The sequence below is a fragment of the Poecilia latipinna genome, unplaced genomic scaffold, assembly GCF_001443285.1.
Source record: "Poecilia latipinna isolate Pla-1442-1.1 unplaced genomic scaffold, P_latipinna-1.0 Scaffold1225, whole genome shotgun sequence".
NCBI lineage: Eukaryota > Metazoa > Chordata > Actinopteri > Cyprinodontiformes > Poeciliidae > Poecilia > Poecilia latipinna.
In genome coordinates this window covers 123,601-141,659 of record NW_015113841.1, presented here as the reverse complement: position 1 = coordinate 141,659, position 18,059 = coordinate 123,601, and the positions used below count along the sequence as shown (strand labels likewise).

General features: G+C 40.9%; 1 protein-coding gene across 1 annotated transcript; it reads left to right on the top strand.

The window, feature by feature from the left end:
• Nucleotides 1-3,890: 3,890 nt before the first annotated feature.
• Nucleotides 3,891-7,033, top strand: LOC106960754 (potassium channel subfamily K member 15-like). The gene is made up of 2 exons (XM_015054039.1): nt 3,891-4,440; nt 5,939-7,033. The coding sequence occupies exons 1-2, from the start codon at nt 4,158-4,160 to the stop codon at nt 6,835-6,837; spliced, it is 1,182 nt and encodes a 393-aa protein (XP_014909525.1). The 5' UTR covers nt 3,891-4,157; the 3' UTR covers nt 6,838-7,033.
• The last annotated feature ends 11,026 nt before the right edge of the window (nt 7,034-18,059 follow it).

Sequence of the window (18,059 nt, the reverse complement as noted above, 5' to 3'; positions counted from 1 at the left end):
AACTGGAGCTTGGGGGGTGTAGAAGAGAGTGGAGAATATGGTAATGGCGAACCAACCGGACATTGTGGTGGTGGATAAAGAACAGAGGAAAGCCGTTGTGGTGGATGTAGCAATACCAAGTGACCACAACATCAGGAAAAAGGAGCATGAGAAACTGGAGAAATACCAGGAGAAACTGGAGAAATACCAGGGCCTCAGAGAGGAACTGGAGAAGGCCTGGAAGGTGAAGACCACAGTGGTGCCTGTGGTCATCGGGGCAGTCACCCCCAAACTGGAGCAGTGGCTCAAACAGATCCCAGGAACAACATCAGACATCTCAGTCCAGAAATGTGCAGTCCTGGGAACAGCCAAGATACTGCGCAGAACCCTCAAGCTCCCAGGCCTCTGGTAGAGGACCCGAGCTCAGAGGATGAAAGAGACCACCCGCGGAGGGTGAGAAGGGAATTAAAAAAAAATTTTTTTTTATTCAGTTGAATAATCTTCAACTTTATTTTCAACTTTATTTTCTATTGATCGTACGTTCCTATCCATTAATTAGTTAACTTCCAAAATAGAGCTCACCCTCGCAAATACCAAGTTATATTGAAACTTTTATTCCAAGTACCTTCTTTTAATGAATTATAATACAGTTAGTTTATTTAATGAACACGTGCTGCAAATTGAAAACAGGCATCTAACAATTAGAATGAATTAAGCAGGCAAAACTCTCAGCACCCTTTTGCACAAAATGATCCCATTTTGGAGATTGTTTTTTATAAAATGTCACGATGACTATTTGCTATTCCATAAGCTACTGACAGTCCACTGTCACGTAAACCTAAGTGTCGCTAACTTTTCCATTGAAGAAACATTTACCCGCAAAACTAATGCACACTTTTTACACCAACGTGCTGCAGCTTTATCCACGAGACGAAAATATTTTGCATCCACATGCTTTATGATCCTCATAACCGCCCGTCTTATCTCGCTCGCTGTCTCCAGGTACTATCTTTGTAAAGATAGCATCATGTTTACAGTAGGCCTCGCTGCCTCATTTTCCATAAAAAATGGCACATAGAGGGAAGAGCGTGGAGGCTTCAGTCAGTGGACATCCTGCTCTTAATGTCTTCCTGTGGAAGATAAAGAAGGGCCGGTCGAACTCTGCTGCGGAGCAGAGAGATACCAGATAACACAGCATCATCGCTTCATCAATACAGCTGTTAAACTGTGTGCTCTTTGTAGTCATAGCTTCAGCTACGCAGATCAAAAATCACCCGGCTACTTCTGGGTAAAAAAAAAAAACCCACCACAACTTTAATGTGTGATTTTTGTCTTATTAAAGGGGCAGTGTTATATGGGTTTGAGCTTTACATCATGTCACAGTGATAATCCCTCATCAAAAACATACCTGGAGTGTCACTTTGATTCTTTCATGCTTATTTGAGAAATCTTGTAATCTCCCACGGCAACCATTCACCTGTGCAAAAACTGACAAAGTTTTGCGCATGTTTGTAATGGAGACGCGGCTGCTGTTTAGTTGTTGAATCGCTAACACTGACCAGAAGCCGGTGAGGCCTGCGGTGCTTCAGGTGTTCCCCTGCTTTGGTGACCTGTGGGATAATTCGTTGAAGCGCTCCTAGAGAAATTTGGTTGGCCGGCTACTCGAGGGCTCACCACAAATCTGTTTCTCTCCGTTAGCGGTTGTTGCCTCTCATTTTTGTTTGCTGGAGTCGCTTTGTAACCCTTTCTGGACGGATCAAAGCGATGTCAGTGACTGCTTCTCATCTATTTTTTTTTTTTTAGATTATGTTGCTTTTTGAGACCTTCTAGCCTGCTTCACATTGCTGTTGAAGTTATTTTTTATCCTTCTTCAGGTCTGACTCTAATCAGGCCTGGGTGCAGATAGTGAAACTCAACCAAATATTTGGTGAAGTCACAATTTAACAAGGAGTGCACTTACTTTTTCACACAGAACCAGATCAGTGTAGGTACTTTTCCCCCCTATTATATTCAATCATTATTTAAAAAAAACAACAAATTTTGTATTTGCTCGGGTCATTTTTGTCTGACGATCAGTAAAATCAAGTGTGAGGGCAAATGGTCTAACAAGAGGCAAACACTTTTACATTGTTCCGACAATCGGTTGAGTTGAGATCTAGAAACCGTTTGGTTTCCCAACAGGACAATGACTTCAAACACCTGGATAAGGAAGGCTAGCATAAACTTTCTTGAATGGCCTGAACTTTGAACCCATTGAAAAGTGATGAAGTATGCTCAAAAGCTGAATCCCACCAGGAAACCTACCAGCCTATTGGAACTTTTACAAACTGTGCTCAGATGAAAGCTATAGAAAAGAAAATACACAACTACTGTGTGTTCCAGTGGAGAAAATCTGGACTTGTGCTGATGTGTCTCTTCAGTTTGTCTGTGCTAAAACAGGTGGCGGTGCTGTATTCTCTGCTAAAAACAGCTCAGAGAAAGTCAGTGCTGTGAAGGGAATGGAGCCAACAAGTGTCCGTGAAATGATTAATATCTGGCTCTTCATGAACGTCTTCGGAGCTCGAACAGTTTCCGCCGATTGGGTTGTCTTCCTAAAACAAAGACTTTATAAGTGGAACAACTTGCAGGACGGGCCTACGGCACTTATTTCTGTGTGTCTGATTAGCATGGCGCATAGGAAAACTCCCAACACGTGGAGCAGCTGAGAAGCCCCCGTGGTTTCTCTCCTGATGTCCACACACTCGGCCTGTGTGCTGGATTCCCGATATTAGGAATCTTGGATCGCTCCGTGGCTAAGTGCGCTTGAGAAAGGTCATCGTTGTGCCACCAGCCTCTGCGCCTCATCGCTCAGTGTAGCACTTTGGCTGAAAGCGGAGGCGACCGTCCCACATGAGTGCTTCATAAGGAGGGCCAGAGCTGCCCAGAAAGGGCAGCCGCTCCAGCTGTAGCTCTGCGAGGCAGCCGCAGACAAACACAACACACACACACACACACACACACACACACGCACACTTGTGTATTTAAGATCCCTCAAGGCAGGGTCACTGATTAACGGTCACACTTGTGTTCCGAAATGTGTGTACGCATTTCTGCGCAAAGATGGATAAACCATCTCCGTCTTGTTTTCATGAGAAGAGAAAAGAATATTTTCTTCTTCTTCTTCTTTTGGGGGGGAGGGGTTTGCATTCCTTTGTTTAACAAACCGATGAATGTTTGCAGTGGTAAAGTATGTAAACCTCTGATGTTGAATGGTGTTTTCACATCAGCAGCCACGCAGCTTAGAGTGACTAAGGGACCAGAAGAGCTAATCACAGGTGAGTAGATGCAGCTGGGAAGGGGAGCAGAGTGGCAGGCTGAGGGAAAGATGACCGATAAACACGACTATTATATTGTATGTCAGTTGTTATATGCTTCTTGTCATGTTTGCGTCTTTATGACTCACTTTGTGATTTTAATGTCTTTGACACTTACAAAGCAGAGAGAACTAAAAAACAAACAAACCTCAAACTAATGTAACAATAAGAAACACAAAGGAAACAAGCGCAAAGCACAAACAATGTGAATAAATGAACTAACATGAAGGGAAAATACAAAATGGCGAGATATAATCAACAAATTAGGAGCGTAAATGTAAAGGTAAAGTTCTACCACCTACAGATCATGACACTGTTTTCATTTCCCCAGTAATTCAGAGTTATGCACTATTGTGTTCATAAAATCCCACAAAAACACCTTCAAATCTGCAACATATATGTAACAAAAAAAAAACAAAAAAAACAACGTGTCTGTCGTAGGCTTTTATGCACCACCTACATTACAGATTTTTAAAAAATATATATTTACAAATTGAACAAATAAAACAGTATAATCCATTTATCCAATGCTTTTTCTTTTTTTCCCCTCAGTGTGAATGGGAAGACAACCCCAGGACACATCAGTGTTCCTGAAGAGGCTCAGTGAAAGATGCCAGTAGGCCAGACAAACGTCCTGCGAAGCTCAGAGGTGGTGCGTCTGTCTGCCGGCCCTCTGCACCTGCTGTTGGAGCAACTTTCACTGTTTGCGGTCCCTGCTCTTAATCCCGCATATGCTGAAGCGGGGGCCCCAGCAGTTGAACCCTGCAGGATGGGGCCCTCCCTCTGAGCACCGTCACCCTCTGCAGCATCAGCAGCAGCAGCAGGATGAAGGCGCAGAACGTCAGGACTTTCTTCCTCATCCTCTCCGTCGTTCTCTACCTGCTCATCGGAGCCGCCGTGTTCGACGCGCTGGAGACGGAGAGCGAGAGCTCCCGGAAGAAGGCCCTGGAGCAGAAACTGGGCGAGCTGAAGAGAAAGTACGGCTTCCTGGAGGAGGACTACCGGGAGATAGAGAGAGTCATCCTGCAGTCGGAGCCGCACCGCGGCGGCAGGCAGTGGAAGTTCTCCGGCTCTTTTTATTTCGCCATCACTGTCATCACCACGATAGGTAAGAACGCGGCTACGGTTCTTTACGTCCAGTCAACATGACGACATGACTTTTGTTTTGAGGCGCAGGATTTGTTGTAAAAGTTTCTGTGAAACAGTGGTGGTACTTTAAACAACAACAACAACAACAACAACAACAACAAATCTCTTTTTTTATATTAGCTAAAGATTTTCTGAGGCACATACCAGGTTTTTTTTTTCTTTTACTACTATCAATAATAAACTACATTAAAGCTCAGTCAAGCATTTAATAACTAAAACATAAATAATTAATCAAATAACGAAAAGAAATAATCTACCTCCAAGTCGACGAAATCACTTTAAAACCATAATAATAATAATAATTAATAAAAAACTTAAAAGAATGAACAAATTAAATGATAAAAAGAAAAAGAAACAACACGCTTTCACTAATATACTTTTACACTTTGTACAAAAAAACAAACAAAAAAAAAAACACATTTTCAAACCAAATTCAGTCGACATTTAGCGGATTAGTCCTTATTGCTGCCAAAAGAGTGACTGGACCATAACTTACGGTCCATTAAAAAAAGAAAGAAAAAAAAAAGCGACAATTTTTCTGTATTTATTTATGTTTCCAGCGCTGCAAAACCTGGCAGGTCTGCTCTGCTCCATCATTCCCCAACTCCTCCACCTCCCCTAAATATATATAACATTTGTAGCTTTGATTTTCACCCCAAAACTGTCTGACATCTGACCACTTTGAAAACTTTCTGTATTCTCCTGAAAGGTGAATAATAATAATAATGCTCTTGTCAAAATGTGACGTTTATTTCTTGATTTTTGACTGTATGTTGCATTTTTGACTTTTTATTCTTGTGTTTTTACGATGCACTTTGAACGGCCATGTTGCTGCGCAAATAGACTTGATCGATTTGCTTTATATTAAATCAAGATTATTGTAGACGGTGATGGCTGCACTGAAAAAACAAAGTAGTTGAACCAACTTAACTGAATTGCTTCAATTGGTAACAAGTAATTCAATTAAGTTTATACAACTTAACTGATATAAGTTGATTGAACTTGACAAATTTGCATCAGTCTTATTCAAATAATTTAATTATTTGAATTAGAAAAAGATCCTTTATTACCAAATACACCTTTTAGAGGATCTCCTGTAGCAGTCTGTATTACATTGAATTTGAAGAAGCCTCTGACTGAAGACACTCTGTTTTTCTATGACAGTCTCATAGACTGTCATAGACAGTCTATGAGACTGTCTATGACAGTGAAAATCCTTCACATGAAGTGAAGGATTTTCACTGCATGTGAAGATGATTCTTCATCATCTACTCATCCACAGTAGTTCTCAGAACGGAGCCAGAAATTTAGGAATATCGTTTTAAAGTGGATGCAAATTGGATGTAAAGCAACAGAAACCAGAGACTGGATCAATCCAGTCTTGACCCCCTTGCTTTATCACCATCAGCACCCGCAGCTTTAAGTGCTTAACCCGCAGTGCCTTTGTGACGTTTCAGGTTACGGCCACGTCGTTCCTTGCACCGACGCCGGCAAGACCTTCTGCATGTTCTACGCAGTCCTGGGAATCCCTCTGACTCTGATCATGTTCCAGAGCCTGGGGGAGAGGATCAACACGCTGGTCCGCTACCTCCTGCGCAGAGCCAAGCGGGGCCTGGGCCTCAGGGAGACCGAGGTCTCCATGGGGAACATGGTGCTGGTGGGGCTGTTGTCCTGCGTCGGCACCCTGTGCGTCGGTGCCGCCGCCTTCTCGCACTTCGAGGACTGGACCTTCTTCAATGCCTACTACTACTGCTTCATCACGCTCACCACCATCGGCTTCGGGGACTTCGTCGCCCTGAAGAAGACGGACGCCCTGCAGAGGCGACCGCCCTACGTGGCTTTTTGCTTCGTGTACACTCTGGTCGGTCTGACAGTCACGGGAGCTTTCCTCAACCTGGTGGTGTTGAGGTTTCTCACTGTGAGTTCTGATGTGAGGACTGCTGAACGGGAGGATGAACAACTTTTGAAGGAGGAGGAGGAGTCGGATGCTGCAGATGGAGGAAGCAGCCGGTTCACTCTTCCGGTGGAGGAGGGCGGCAGCTGTGTGAGTCTGGTCTCCTCTCCTGCAGACAACCTCAAGCTCATCGAACCGAAGCGTTCCGAGCTTCCCAAACCCAACAGACTCAGGGATCTGATCTGCTGCTGGTGCCATGGGCTGAACATGTGCGGCAGCACCTCCGACCTGCAGCAGGGACACGCATGCGGCCATAGCAACCCTGTGTTTTACACCTCCATCTCCTACAGGGTGGACCGGGTCTCCTGCAGCTCCCACACTGCCTCGCCACATGCCTCCCCCAGCGCCGTCGCTCTCTGCTGGGAGAGGAACTACCGTCACAGCAGACGGAGGTCCCTCTAACTCAGGATCTTTTTGGGACAGATGAAGCCATCAAAGGGTCAGACTTCCTTTGCTTTCAAATGTAGCATTAAGTGACCTGAGAAATATTTTTCTACACTGAACAGTTTGAATGCTAAGACATATGTGCCATGTCTTTTTTTTGTTAAACTTTTGAAAATATTTCATTTACACAAGAAACAAAACATAACTCAGCCTGGCCTGAAGTGAAAAAGTAAACGCTCCCCAATCCTAATAACCGGCTCTGCTACCCTTGACTTAGCCTTTTACTTAATTTCTGAGAAACTTGGGTTGACTCTTTCCGGAAAACTTTAATTCAAGCCACGTTGGACGGCTTCTACCATAAACAGTCTGCTTATGGTCATGCTGCAACATTTCAGATTTAAGTCCAGACTGGACAGACTTGCTCCAAAACCTTTGTTTGACCTGCTAGTGTACTTTGGACCATGTCCCACAGCATAACCTAAACACGTTGCAGCTCAACGTCAGAAGTTAATGGCTTGGAATTTTCTTATGAAATAGTCCAGAAATATCCTTTATTGTCACACGATGGGAAAATTCAGAAAACAGACAAAAAAAACAGCAAGAGCAAATTTACAACATAAGAAAATAGTACTGTACAGTTATTCAACATTGTACCCTACAACTGAGGAGGGTCATTTTAAAAAAGGTGTGCCAAATGTGCATTCATAGTCAAGAATTAAGGAGGCAGAAGCACAGTGAAGTAGCTATGTTACCTTCAGTTGTTATAAGAATGTTGTATATCAGATATGACTTAGAAGAAATTAGAATTTGTAATTTAACACCTTGAAGTTGGGCCTCTGTCTCTTTAAAAACTCCTCCTCTATTGCATGGCTCCTCTATTAACTTCTAACAATATGTTTACCAGATCAGAAGCTTAGAAACTGCAGCTCAGAGGAGGAGATCTGTCCTCGAAGGCGGGGCTAGGTCCACCCAGGCGTTTTGCACAGCTGAATGGTTGCCATGGGAGATTAAAGGATTTCTCAAACATGCATGAAGGGATCAAGGTAACACTCCAGGTCAGTTTCTGATGAGGGAATAACGTAAAAACACAATGTAATGCTCAAAAACGTTCATTTTACATAATATTGCACCTTTAAAAACAACAACCGATTATTTACAAGAAATGGAAAAAGAGCAAATGATCGCAGCGATGTAAACAGTTGTGGAGCTTGTTAGGAGCAGTGATGGTTATAAAGGTAGTCTCTGGGAGGAAGGACCTAAGGTAGCGGTCCTCTTTGCACCAAGAATGAAAACGTTTGTAAAGGAGCTTTTGTCCAGTTGTAGTTTTAGGATTTTGTGCTGCAGAGCTGAATTCTTGGTTTCTGGTCCTGAATCAGCAAAAAACAACAATAAAACAAAACAAAAAAACTTCCCAGATCACCACACTACTTACACCACGCTCAACTCTCAGGATGTTTTTCTTTATTCTGGAATGCTGTCCATATTTCTCCCTTAATAAATGAAATCATCTTTTGAGAACTGTTTTTGTATTTGTTCAACTTAACTTTGGCTGACATTCGTCTTAGATGAACTGAAACATCACGGCGCCGTACAGTATATCTTTCTGTCTTCGCTGCCCTGCTGCGTAATTAAAGGTACAGAATGTGTCATCAAACTGCAGATGCTGTGCCACGCGTCGGTAAGCTGAAGTTATCTTTAAGAAAATCAGAGTCTTCAAACTCACTCCCAGCAGTGCCGTCACCTGTGACCTTCAGTTCTTTCCAGTCAGTAATCATCACTGCTCTCTATTAGGAACGTTTCCTCCGTTGCTCTGGCTGGTTCCCAAGGTAACACCCTTAGTCCTGTTGCTCAGTGTGGCAGAAACTGAGGACACATACACACACACACACACACACACTATATAGTTAGTGGTATTTTTCTGAAGCCGCCATCTAGTCAAAACTGGGACTTTCAGCTTAAACAAGAAACCAGTGCACCAGCGAAGGATGGGAAAACAGGAAGTGATGTCATAACGGCAACATTTGGAAACGCCTGCAAACAAGTTCAGATTGATTTCCTACATATTTAAGATAAAACATTTTTATTGACGTTAATAATGTAAGTGGGAAATTAATTGTACTTGTTTATTATGGAGGATTCAAAACCTGTGAACTTTATTATTATTATTTTTTTACATTTTGTGATATTACAACTACAATTTTATTGTAATTGTATGGTAAACAAAAACAGTTCTGGAAAAAAGGAAATGTAAATGTATGTTCTATAATAATAGTAATAATAATAATTGACTTTCAAATTAAACTTCAACGTTAATTGTTTTACTCATGGAAATTGTCTATTCTAACAGGTGCAAACTTTTGCATGCTGCTGTTTCCCCACCTGTTCCAATTTCAACCACTAGAGGGCAGTATTGGCTAATTTAAAAAAACAAAAAAACAGAACAGCTGACTTCTTTGAGGTCTCCTGGACACAACGTTGCTGTCAAGCTCAACCAAGACTGCTATAAATACAACCTCGCGTTCTCTGCGCATGTGCTGCAGAGCCTGCTTGATGTTACGTCTCTTACAGCCGGTACGCTGTCGTTTCTATAAGTTCCTCTGTAGCTAAAAGTTGAAATTGGATCACAGCTTGTTGTGAGTGAGAATATAGCTGTTCGGCTGTGTAGGCACTTCAGTCAAGTACTCAGACGTGGATCAGCTTTCAGCATGATCAACTGAGAGGGAGAGAAAAAAAAAAAAAAACAATACTTGAACCAGCAGAAAGAGCAATCTGATGCATAAATACAAAAAAAAAAAAAATCTCCCCATCTCCAGAGTACCTTGTTGAATTTCCATGGCTGCTGAAATTTTATTGTGGGTTTTATTTCTCTTTATTGTGCTATGATGTATTGTGCAAACGGCAACAGTGATATAATAGTGTAAACTGAACGGAAACGGGTTATTTACTCTGAGTCAAAGCTTCGTGTGTTGTATACAATCTTCCACTTTCATTGTCTCATCCATGACTGTTAAGAAGAGCCCACCTCTGCTCGGGTGATTTTTATTAATCTTCTTTTACGGCTCCATCAGAGGCGGACGGTCCGGCAGTTTCATTACAATAAAACTGCTGAATAATCCAGCGTGTTATGTGCAGATAATGCACTTTACAAGTAGTGAGCTGCAGGTGGATAGATGAGGGTGACTTGAAATTGCACATTTTTCTGATTCACAACATTTCCCATAATGGAGCACGGCTGTCCATATTCTCTTCCACTTAAATATTTTTCAACTCGTTTTACGTCCATATATTCCGTTTTTAAGACTCTTTGCTTCTAAACAGATCAGTGTTTCGGAAAATGCCTGCAGATCTACAGCTACATGCAAAGGTTTCACATTATGTCACGTTACAACCCCAACACCTATTCAGTGTTGTTTGTAAGGAATAATAATAATAAGAAAAAGGCTCAACAGACATTTTTTTATTTGGATATTTAGACGATCCAGTTTACAAGATGTACTTGAATGCAACTGTTGGGATAACCTCATCTGGTCAGAAGGACTTGTCTCAACAGTCTCAGTGTGTTGTTGCATTTTAAACACTATTTTGGACTGGTTGAGTGATCCAGGCAGCTGGATTTGGACTTTAGCTGAATTTCCTCCAGTACCAGTAATGTTTACATTCATCAGCTTGACGTTTCTTCAGGTGAATAGTTCAGCTTCATACATTTTTGCTGTTGAAAGATGTGGTTTCTCCCAGTGCATTATAAGCCTGGTGGGCCACTAGGCTTTACTTGTGCCCCCACCAGGCTTAGCTTTGCTTATTTAATTCAGTTTTTTTTATGTTTGCAATTCTTTTTTATTGCTGTCTATATGAAAAAGGGGGTCTGGATACAAATGTATGTTTTACAAAACCACATTATTATCCTTCCACTTGAAAATTACACATTTGTTTGTGTCAGTCTGCTGCATACATCCTAATAAAATACTTGTTGCTGTGAAGGGACAAAATGCGATGAATCTTTTCCAGACACTGGATTCACCAACTAATGGTAAAATATCCACATTTACACACATCAATTCTTAATTCTCTTTCAAGAGACCAATACAAAGCAAACAGAAGTTTCCATTAACCCCACCGTTCAGCGTGGAGCCCAATCATCAAAGCTGCACGTGTGTGAATCCTCAGCTGAACTTAAAAAGAGGTTCTGGACCGAGAGGCTTGAGGCTAAATAATTCATTTTATTTTTAGATGTTTTTTTCTTTTTTCGTTGTGAACACATTCTGTTAAGTCATTACAGTTGCAACGCCGGCCTTTCATGTGCAGTCAAAAGGAAGGCCAGACTACCAAGTTGCCGGTTCAAGCTGATTTGAAAGGCAGAAATTCGAGTTGGACATCCCAGCAGCATCTGCATTTATGAATTAATAAATAAACTTAGCAAACGGTGCCAAGAGTGTTTTGATTACAGTGGAGTGTGGCTGCTTGTGTACGTCCACGGGGCCTTCAGGAGGAGCTGTACCGTGTATTCATGGTACATGTATTTGTAACTAAAAGTTGTAGCCGAGCTGGCAGTGATGATCTGGGCCGGGATTTTTTGGGAGGCCAGCTGACTCCGTTGAGGCAAACAGGGTGTGGTTGAAGGACGGGCTCCCCAGAACCAAGACAGACCTGGAATCGAAAGATGAATTTTTTGTTTCCTGCTGGGTGAAGTCCCCTTAAGCCAACAGTCCATTATTCATTTTAAACAGAATCCTAAGCTAGCTGTAGCGTCGCACTTTGAGCTAACGTAACGGCAAATGAAAAGGTTGTTTACGTGCAGTACCCCTGGACCAGTAGGGGGCGCCCGCGGACCATCACAGTTTGAGAAAGACTGAGCTACACATACCTGCTGACCGGCTCACAGCAGCAGCACGGCGCCTTTCAGGTCAACTTTCCCCTGAACAAAGTCCAGATCCTTCTGACGGCCGTACGTGGACGTACACTGAAAGCTCCGTGGACGTTCCAGGAGGATATGAGTTGTTTCCTAGGAAATCCTCCATCTGCAAAAAAAAAAAAAAAAAAAAAAGAGAGAGAGAGAGAAAGCATTTTACGCGAGTCACGGTGTTCATGATAAAAAAAGGCGGGAAAATAAAGACGTGTCAACTTTAAGATGAATTAAATAAAGAAAAAAAAAAAGCTGGGATTCATTTGCAAATCAGTAAGACAACAGACATCAATAGAGGTAAATTGGCGGGATAATTGCTCATTAGCTTTAATTTTCAGTCAATTTGCACTTGTGTCGGAGTGAGAAGCCTGTTTTCGCTCAGCCCCCATCCTCTTCTTCCATCAGACAATGTGTCTGGCACGCCGCGTCTCCTTGACATTTCGTGTCAAAGGGATCACGCCGCTTGCCGAATTACAGTTTGAATTAAACCATAAATGAGACTTTGAGGCGTCTGCCTCCGCGCGTGGGATACAGATCTGTGACGACGACATTCACAGGGGCTGACAAGAGGGTAGAAAACAAATTGGGTGAATCGTCGGAGCAAATGGCACATTTTTAAGCCCGTGTAACAAACAGTGGGTCTACGCTGCATCTACGCTCGGATCTTAATGCGGAGTGATGATTATTGATGCCCCAGTGCAGCTAAAAGCGAGGGCTTTAGTGCTGTTGTGCTTTCATAGCATTTCGAGTTACTCTTCGGGGAGCGCTGCTTACGAAATGTTTACAGCCCAGCGGCTCCGCTGATGAAATATTTTGGCTTATTGATAAATCGCTTTGGTCCAGACTGAAATCTCTCAACAAGTATTTGACTTTCTGTAAAGAATGTTGTGATCTCTTCTGGATATATATATATATATATATATATATATATATATATATATATATATATATATATATATATATATATATATATATATATATATATATATATATAAAAACACTGCCTGGCTGAGATTGTGAATTTCTGAGCAACACTCCAACATGACTCCATTGAGCTGCCATAGTTTGGGAGTAAAGATGAAGTCTCCATCTCTAATCGTAGTAAAAACTGGATGGGATACCAAAGGTGTCCAGAGGAAATATCTTCAGGAGTTGGTAGTTAATCTCAGTCATACAGTAAAATAGTGAAGCAGACGTTAAAACTAACACCTGAATTCATCTTGGATCTTCTGGGTCAGGATTTTACGTACACCTTCAAAGATGTACATCTTCGCTGGCATATAGGGCAGACTCTGCAGACTTTTGTTTTTATTTTATACAATGTTAGAAATACATTAAAAGATGCAAACAAATTTAGTTTCCCTTTTCTTTTTAACATGAAAATAAACATTTTATTGCCTAAAATGAAACAGCGCAGCGTTCCTTTATGCTTGTTCATGTGAAGCAACGGATGTGTCTGCAGCTAAAAAAAGCTTCTAAGATCAGCATGTGAAAACCTCAGGCCTTTCTGCTTGACTTGTTGTCAACAGAGTTTAGGGCTAATCTGTTTAGTCCTTCGATTAATAATTTATAGCAAAAGGAGATTTTTTTTAATTTACAGAATTCGAAGCGGGTGAAGCTAAAGCTACGCCACACAGGAAGATTTACAGACAAATTGTACATATGTTTCGTACAGTTGCGTCTTAATTACTGCTCTGGATGTGTTGTTCTTTCACCAAACGGCCTTCTTAATGAGCCTGTGCTCTCCAGTTAACAACTGATCGATTACTGAATGAGTTGACGATTGTTTCAATAATCGATTCACCTCGATCAGTTGTTTCATCTCCAACCGATATTTTGTCAAAACGAACCCGCACACCCTCTGCAGCCGACAACTCATCTCATGAGTCAGTCGATGAAAAGTTTTAAGGTTGGATGAAAAAATGGTAACGTCAAAGTGAGGCGTTCCACCGACGCCTCAGATTTATAGTATAGTCAGATACTATAAATCTATGGTCAGATTAACGACTAGATGGTTGAAATACTGGAAAAATCAACAGATCAATGATCCAAAACATTTATCAAAGCTCCAAGTATTAGTGGTGATAAATGTTTACACTCCAGCCTGAACATATATCATGTTAACCGAGTGTGGATTCAATAAAATAATGCAATAAATGCGCCAAATGAAGATGGCCTTCCTGTTGTTTCTGGCTGGAATTGAACATTTTTCCAGCTCTGCTTGCTTGGTACTTCTTATTCCCGCTGTCGGACATTCGTTTTTCGACCTGTCTCCTTCATCTTTGGCTAACATAACGACTACTTGAGACTACTTGACTCTCATTTGGCAAACTTGGCACATCAAATGAGTCATGTTCGGCTCTTTCTTCCCCAGAAGACTGTAAGAATTGTAAAAGAGGCCTAATGTCTGCCTCCAGCAGCAGAGGCAGAGAGCGGCTGTTGAGGTGAATCACTCTCCACCGTTTGCTTCTTTTCGCCTGAGACAGCGGACAAAGAAATGATCAAAGTTGTCTGTCAGTCATTCTCGGCTCTGTCGTGCCAGTAAACAAAACAACAGCTTCCTTGAACACGACATTCTTTCACAACAGCGGAGAGGAAGCAAAAGGCTGAAAAAAGACCAACAAAGTAACAGGTGGTGAAGTGAAGTGCTTTGTTCCTTTGTGAAATTGAAAGGAATTGAAATTCCTTTCTTTTCTCTCTCTTTTTTTTTTTTTTATAAAAAGACATTTTACAAATAAAAATCTGAAACGTGTTTTGTGAATTTATATTCAGGCCCCTAAGAGAACCACTCTACAGTCTTTTGGGTTTACGTTTCTAGCCGGTTTCGACAGATTTTCTTTGTACAACATGTCAGAGCAGATGGAGATCATCTGACGGCGACAACAGCGTCCAAAAATCTGATCTTGGACTAGGCCAGGAGACCTCAAATCGAGTCCTTTAACTTCAGAAGTGTAGCTGCTTCAACACATCTGGGTCAAATAATGAGGTAATTCGTTCTTTTGGTCAGTTCTCATTTTTGAGTTTCATATTCTTGGAATGCACTAAAACTATTACATCTTTGAACTGTCTTAGGAAACCACTTAAGCACTCGACAACCAAAACTGTACTCATGTTTTCAAAAAAATTTTAATTAAATTTTTTAGAGTTGCAGGAACGGAAGTGTAACGTTACGTCTTATAAAATAAACATACTTCCACCGCAGCTCACCGCTGTTGTCGTGAGGAGCGGCCAAATCGAAACTCGAAGCCGGCCTTTCAAGTCGTAACTGGGGGTAGTCGCGTTCCAGTTATTGTTTCCGACTGGGAATTTGGAGTTTCCTACTTTCGACGACAAAAGGAACGCGCCAAAAATACCCCAAACTCCACTTAACCTCCTCCACTCGGGGCGGGAAGTCGTCCCACAGTTGTCGTAACGAGACAAAATCAGGGAAACGTTTAATATTGGAGGTTGTGTCTGGAACGAAAGCGTCTTCGCCGGGTCTGAGAGCTCCTCTGGTAAAGTTCAGGCAAAAGTCGCCGCCTCGGCCGTGAGAGGGGCATCAGCGTTTGTTCAAACCTCTGGCCGCACATTAGTCTCGGCAAGAAACTTTTTACGAATGCGTTTCCTCCTCCTGTTAGTTGGATAGATTCAGAAGTTGCTGCTGGAGCAGAATTTGAATGAGTGAGATAAGGAGAAAGAAAAAGAGAAAATGCAGCACAATGGCCCTTATGGCTGCAGATAACAAATGTATCTCCTTTTTCCACCCCTTCTTCTTATTTTTAGACGTACTGCAAAAGGGAAGAAAGGAAAAGAGGACCGTCATAAAGAATGGTTCCCACTGGAGATATGAAACCCAATTTATTCATGCTTCTTTAGCTCGGCGGAGACTGACAACAGAGTGATGTGGCACATCTGTTAATCTTTCTAAATGAGCAACTTGTCAGATCTTTGCTACGGCCCCTGCACTAAATAATTTACTGCACTTCAGTTTTTACTCTGTTTTTCGTCAACTGCGAGAAGCCCAAATTATTGCTACTGTGTCATGCCTCCCTTCGTACGGCGCCATGCTCATTAAAACGAAGCCTTTTGGGAAAAAGACAAACAAAAACACCAGGAAAGAAAACTTTTCATTTCTCAATTGAAGCCATCATTCATGTTTGTGACATAAAAGGGAATCATTTATATGTGATAGCTGCTTCGGAGTGACAGTATTTCCTATTAGGGGCTCAGCGAGCTTCAGAGCAAATTATTCATCAGGATCAGAGGAGTGGTTTTATTGTTTGTTGCAGATTTTACTGTGAGAAACGACGAGTTTCAGAACCTCCAAAAACTAATAAATCATTAGTTGTTTCCTAATGATACTGAAAAATAAAGACGGTAATCTATCAATAAGTATGTAAGATATATTTACTGAACTGAAATAATAAATATGGAATATTTTTTTTGTGGCCATTTAAAAAGACTACAATGAGAAAATGTAATGGGCAAATTTTAATTTGTAATTTACTGGAACATGTGTCCATGAAGTAGTCCAATAAATGCTAAAAATATTTGTGAAAATATTAAATTGTGTTAATCTGTTCAGCTTTAATAAATTATTAGTATATTATTATTAGTTTTTGCTAATGATGAAAAAAATAATAATTATTTAATCTTGAATCATAATTAAATGTTTCAAGGGAATCATTTAATAATTTCCAGCAACTCGACATCACTTTAATTTCCATAAACCAGTTAGTCTGCAATTAACAAAGAATATCACGAAAGAATAAATTGTTTTAGCTCGGACTGAGTTAAGAAATAAACTAAAAGAGACATAAGGAGATTTTTATATTTTCTCAGGAATAGTACTTATTAAAAGCCAAACAAATCAACATGAAACTGAAAATATCTAAGAATTTGATAAAAAACAACGACTGAATCAGTTATAAAAATCAAGTCTGCTATGAATCGGTTAATATTAACATGCAAAATAACCTACTTATCAATGCGAGATTAATAACCATTAGAAAAAGCATTCAAATTACATTATTTAAAGCTGGTTAACGTAAAAGTTTCCAGAAATCATTTCTTCTGTAGACGTGGTCTGAGATGCCAGTAAATGTGGAAATGGTAATTTTGCTATACATTTCTCAACCACATTTTTTCTCACCGGACTAATAAAATCAAATTAAAGGATGGATAATTTTATTAAGATAAATGATGAATATCTCGTCAAGCTTTTCAAACGTGTGCCATTACCTGTGGAGGGAACTGTAAAAGATTCGGTAAAATGAGCGGATTTTGAGAGCAACCAGCTGGAGGGAACCTGAAACATACACTGAGGCTATCAATACCACCATATTTTAGTTAGCTTTAGCATTTTAGCTAGTTTTAGTTTGTACATCCACTTTTTTCACACTGCATGTAGCATGTTCCTGTATGTCAACATGGTGGTGCTAGCCTAGATGCTGGCATTGGTATTTTAGCTAGGGGTACCTTTTTAGCTAATTTTAGCTTTTACGTTGTTTTTCACACCTTATGTGGGTATTTTACTGCAAGTCAACATGCCAGTGATAGCCTATATGCTAGATAAGTATGTCAGTTTTAGTTTCTTAGCTCAGTTTTAGCTTTTACATCTGTTTTTTTTTCCACACTGCAGGAAGTATGATCCTGCAGGTCAACATGCTAGTGCTAGTCTATTTGCTAGCATTGGTATTTTAGCTAGCATTACCTCTTTAGCTAATTTTGGCTTTTACTTTACTTGGGTTTTTCACACTGCATGGGGTATTCACTGTAGGTCGACTTCTTAACTTCTTAGCTCATTTTACCTTATAAGCTGCTGTGGCCTTACAATTTAGCATTGAAAGCAGTGCTTCTGATAGTCTTTGACTGAAACTTTTCACTCATGTTCAACAGTTCAATAGACTAGTTTTGTTGACTTTTGCTGCTTCTGCCTGTTTCTTACATTTTGCATGTCTTCTGCAGTTGACTTCAAATCTTTCTGCAATTCTCACACAAAAATTCAGCTTACACCATTCACACTGCATTTTCCAAGACCATTTTTAGATGAAGGATCAAAATGAACATTTTTCAGTTGCCTCCATAAGGAACAGCTCGTGACAAAAGAAGCCTGACAAAATTAGACCTTTCTCACCAGACCTTGCTTGTTCATTGTGATATTCTTTCATTCTTTCGAAGCTCTCACGTTTTTCATTTTCTGGATATAATAATTTTAATATTCCATCGAGTGTGTCTTTGCTGGTCTGCTGAGCAGGAAGAAGACGTATCCATCAGCAGAGCTGCGTCTAACATCTATCATCAAAGGTCTGCCTGGCAAACACACACACGCACACACTCCCAAACACACGCATCTGCATCT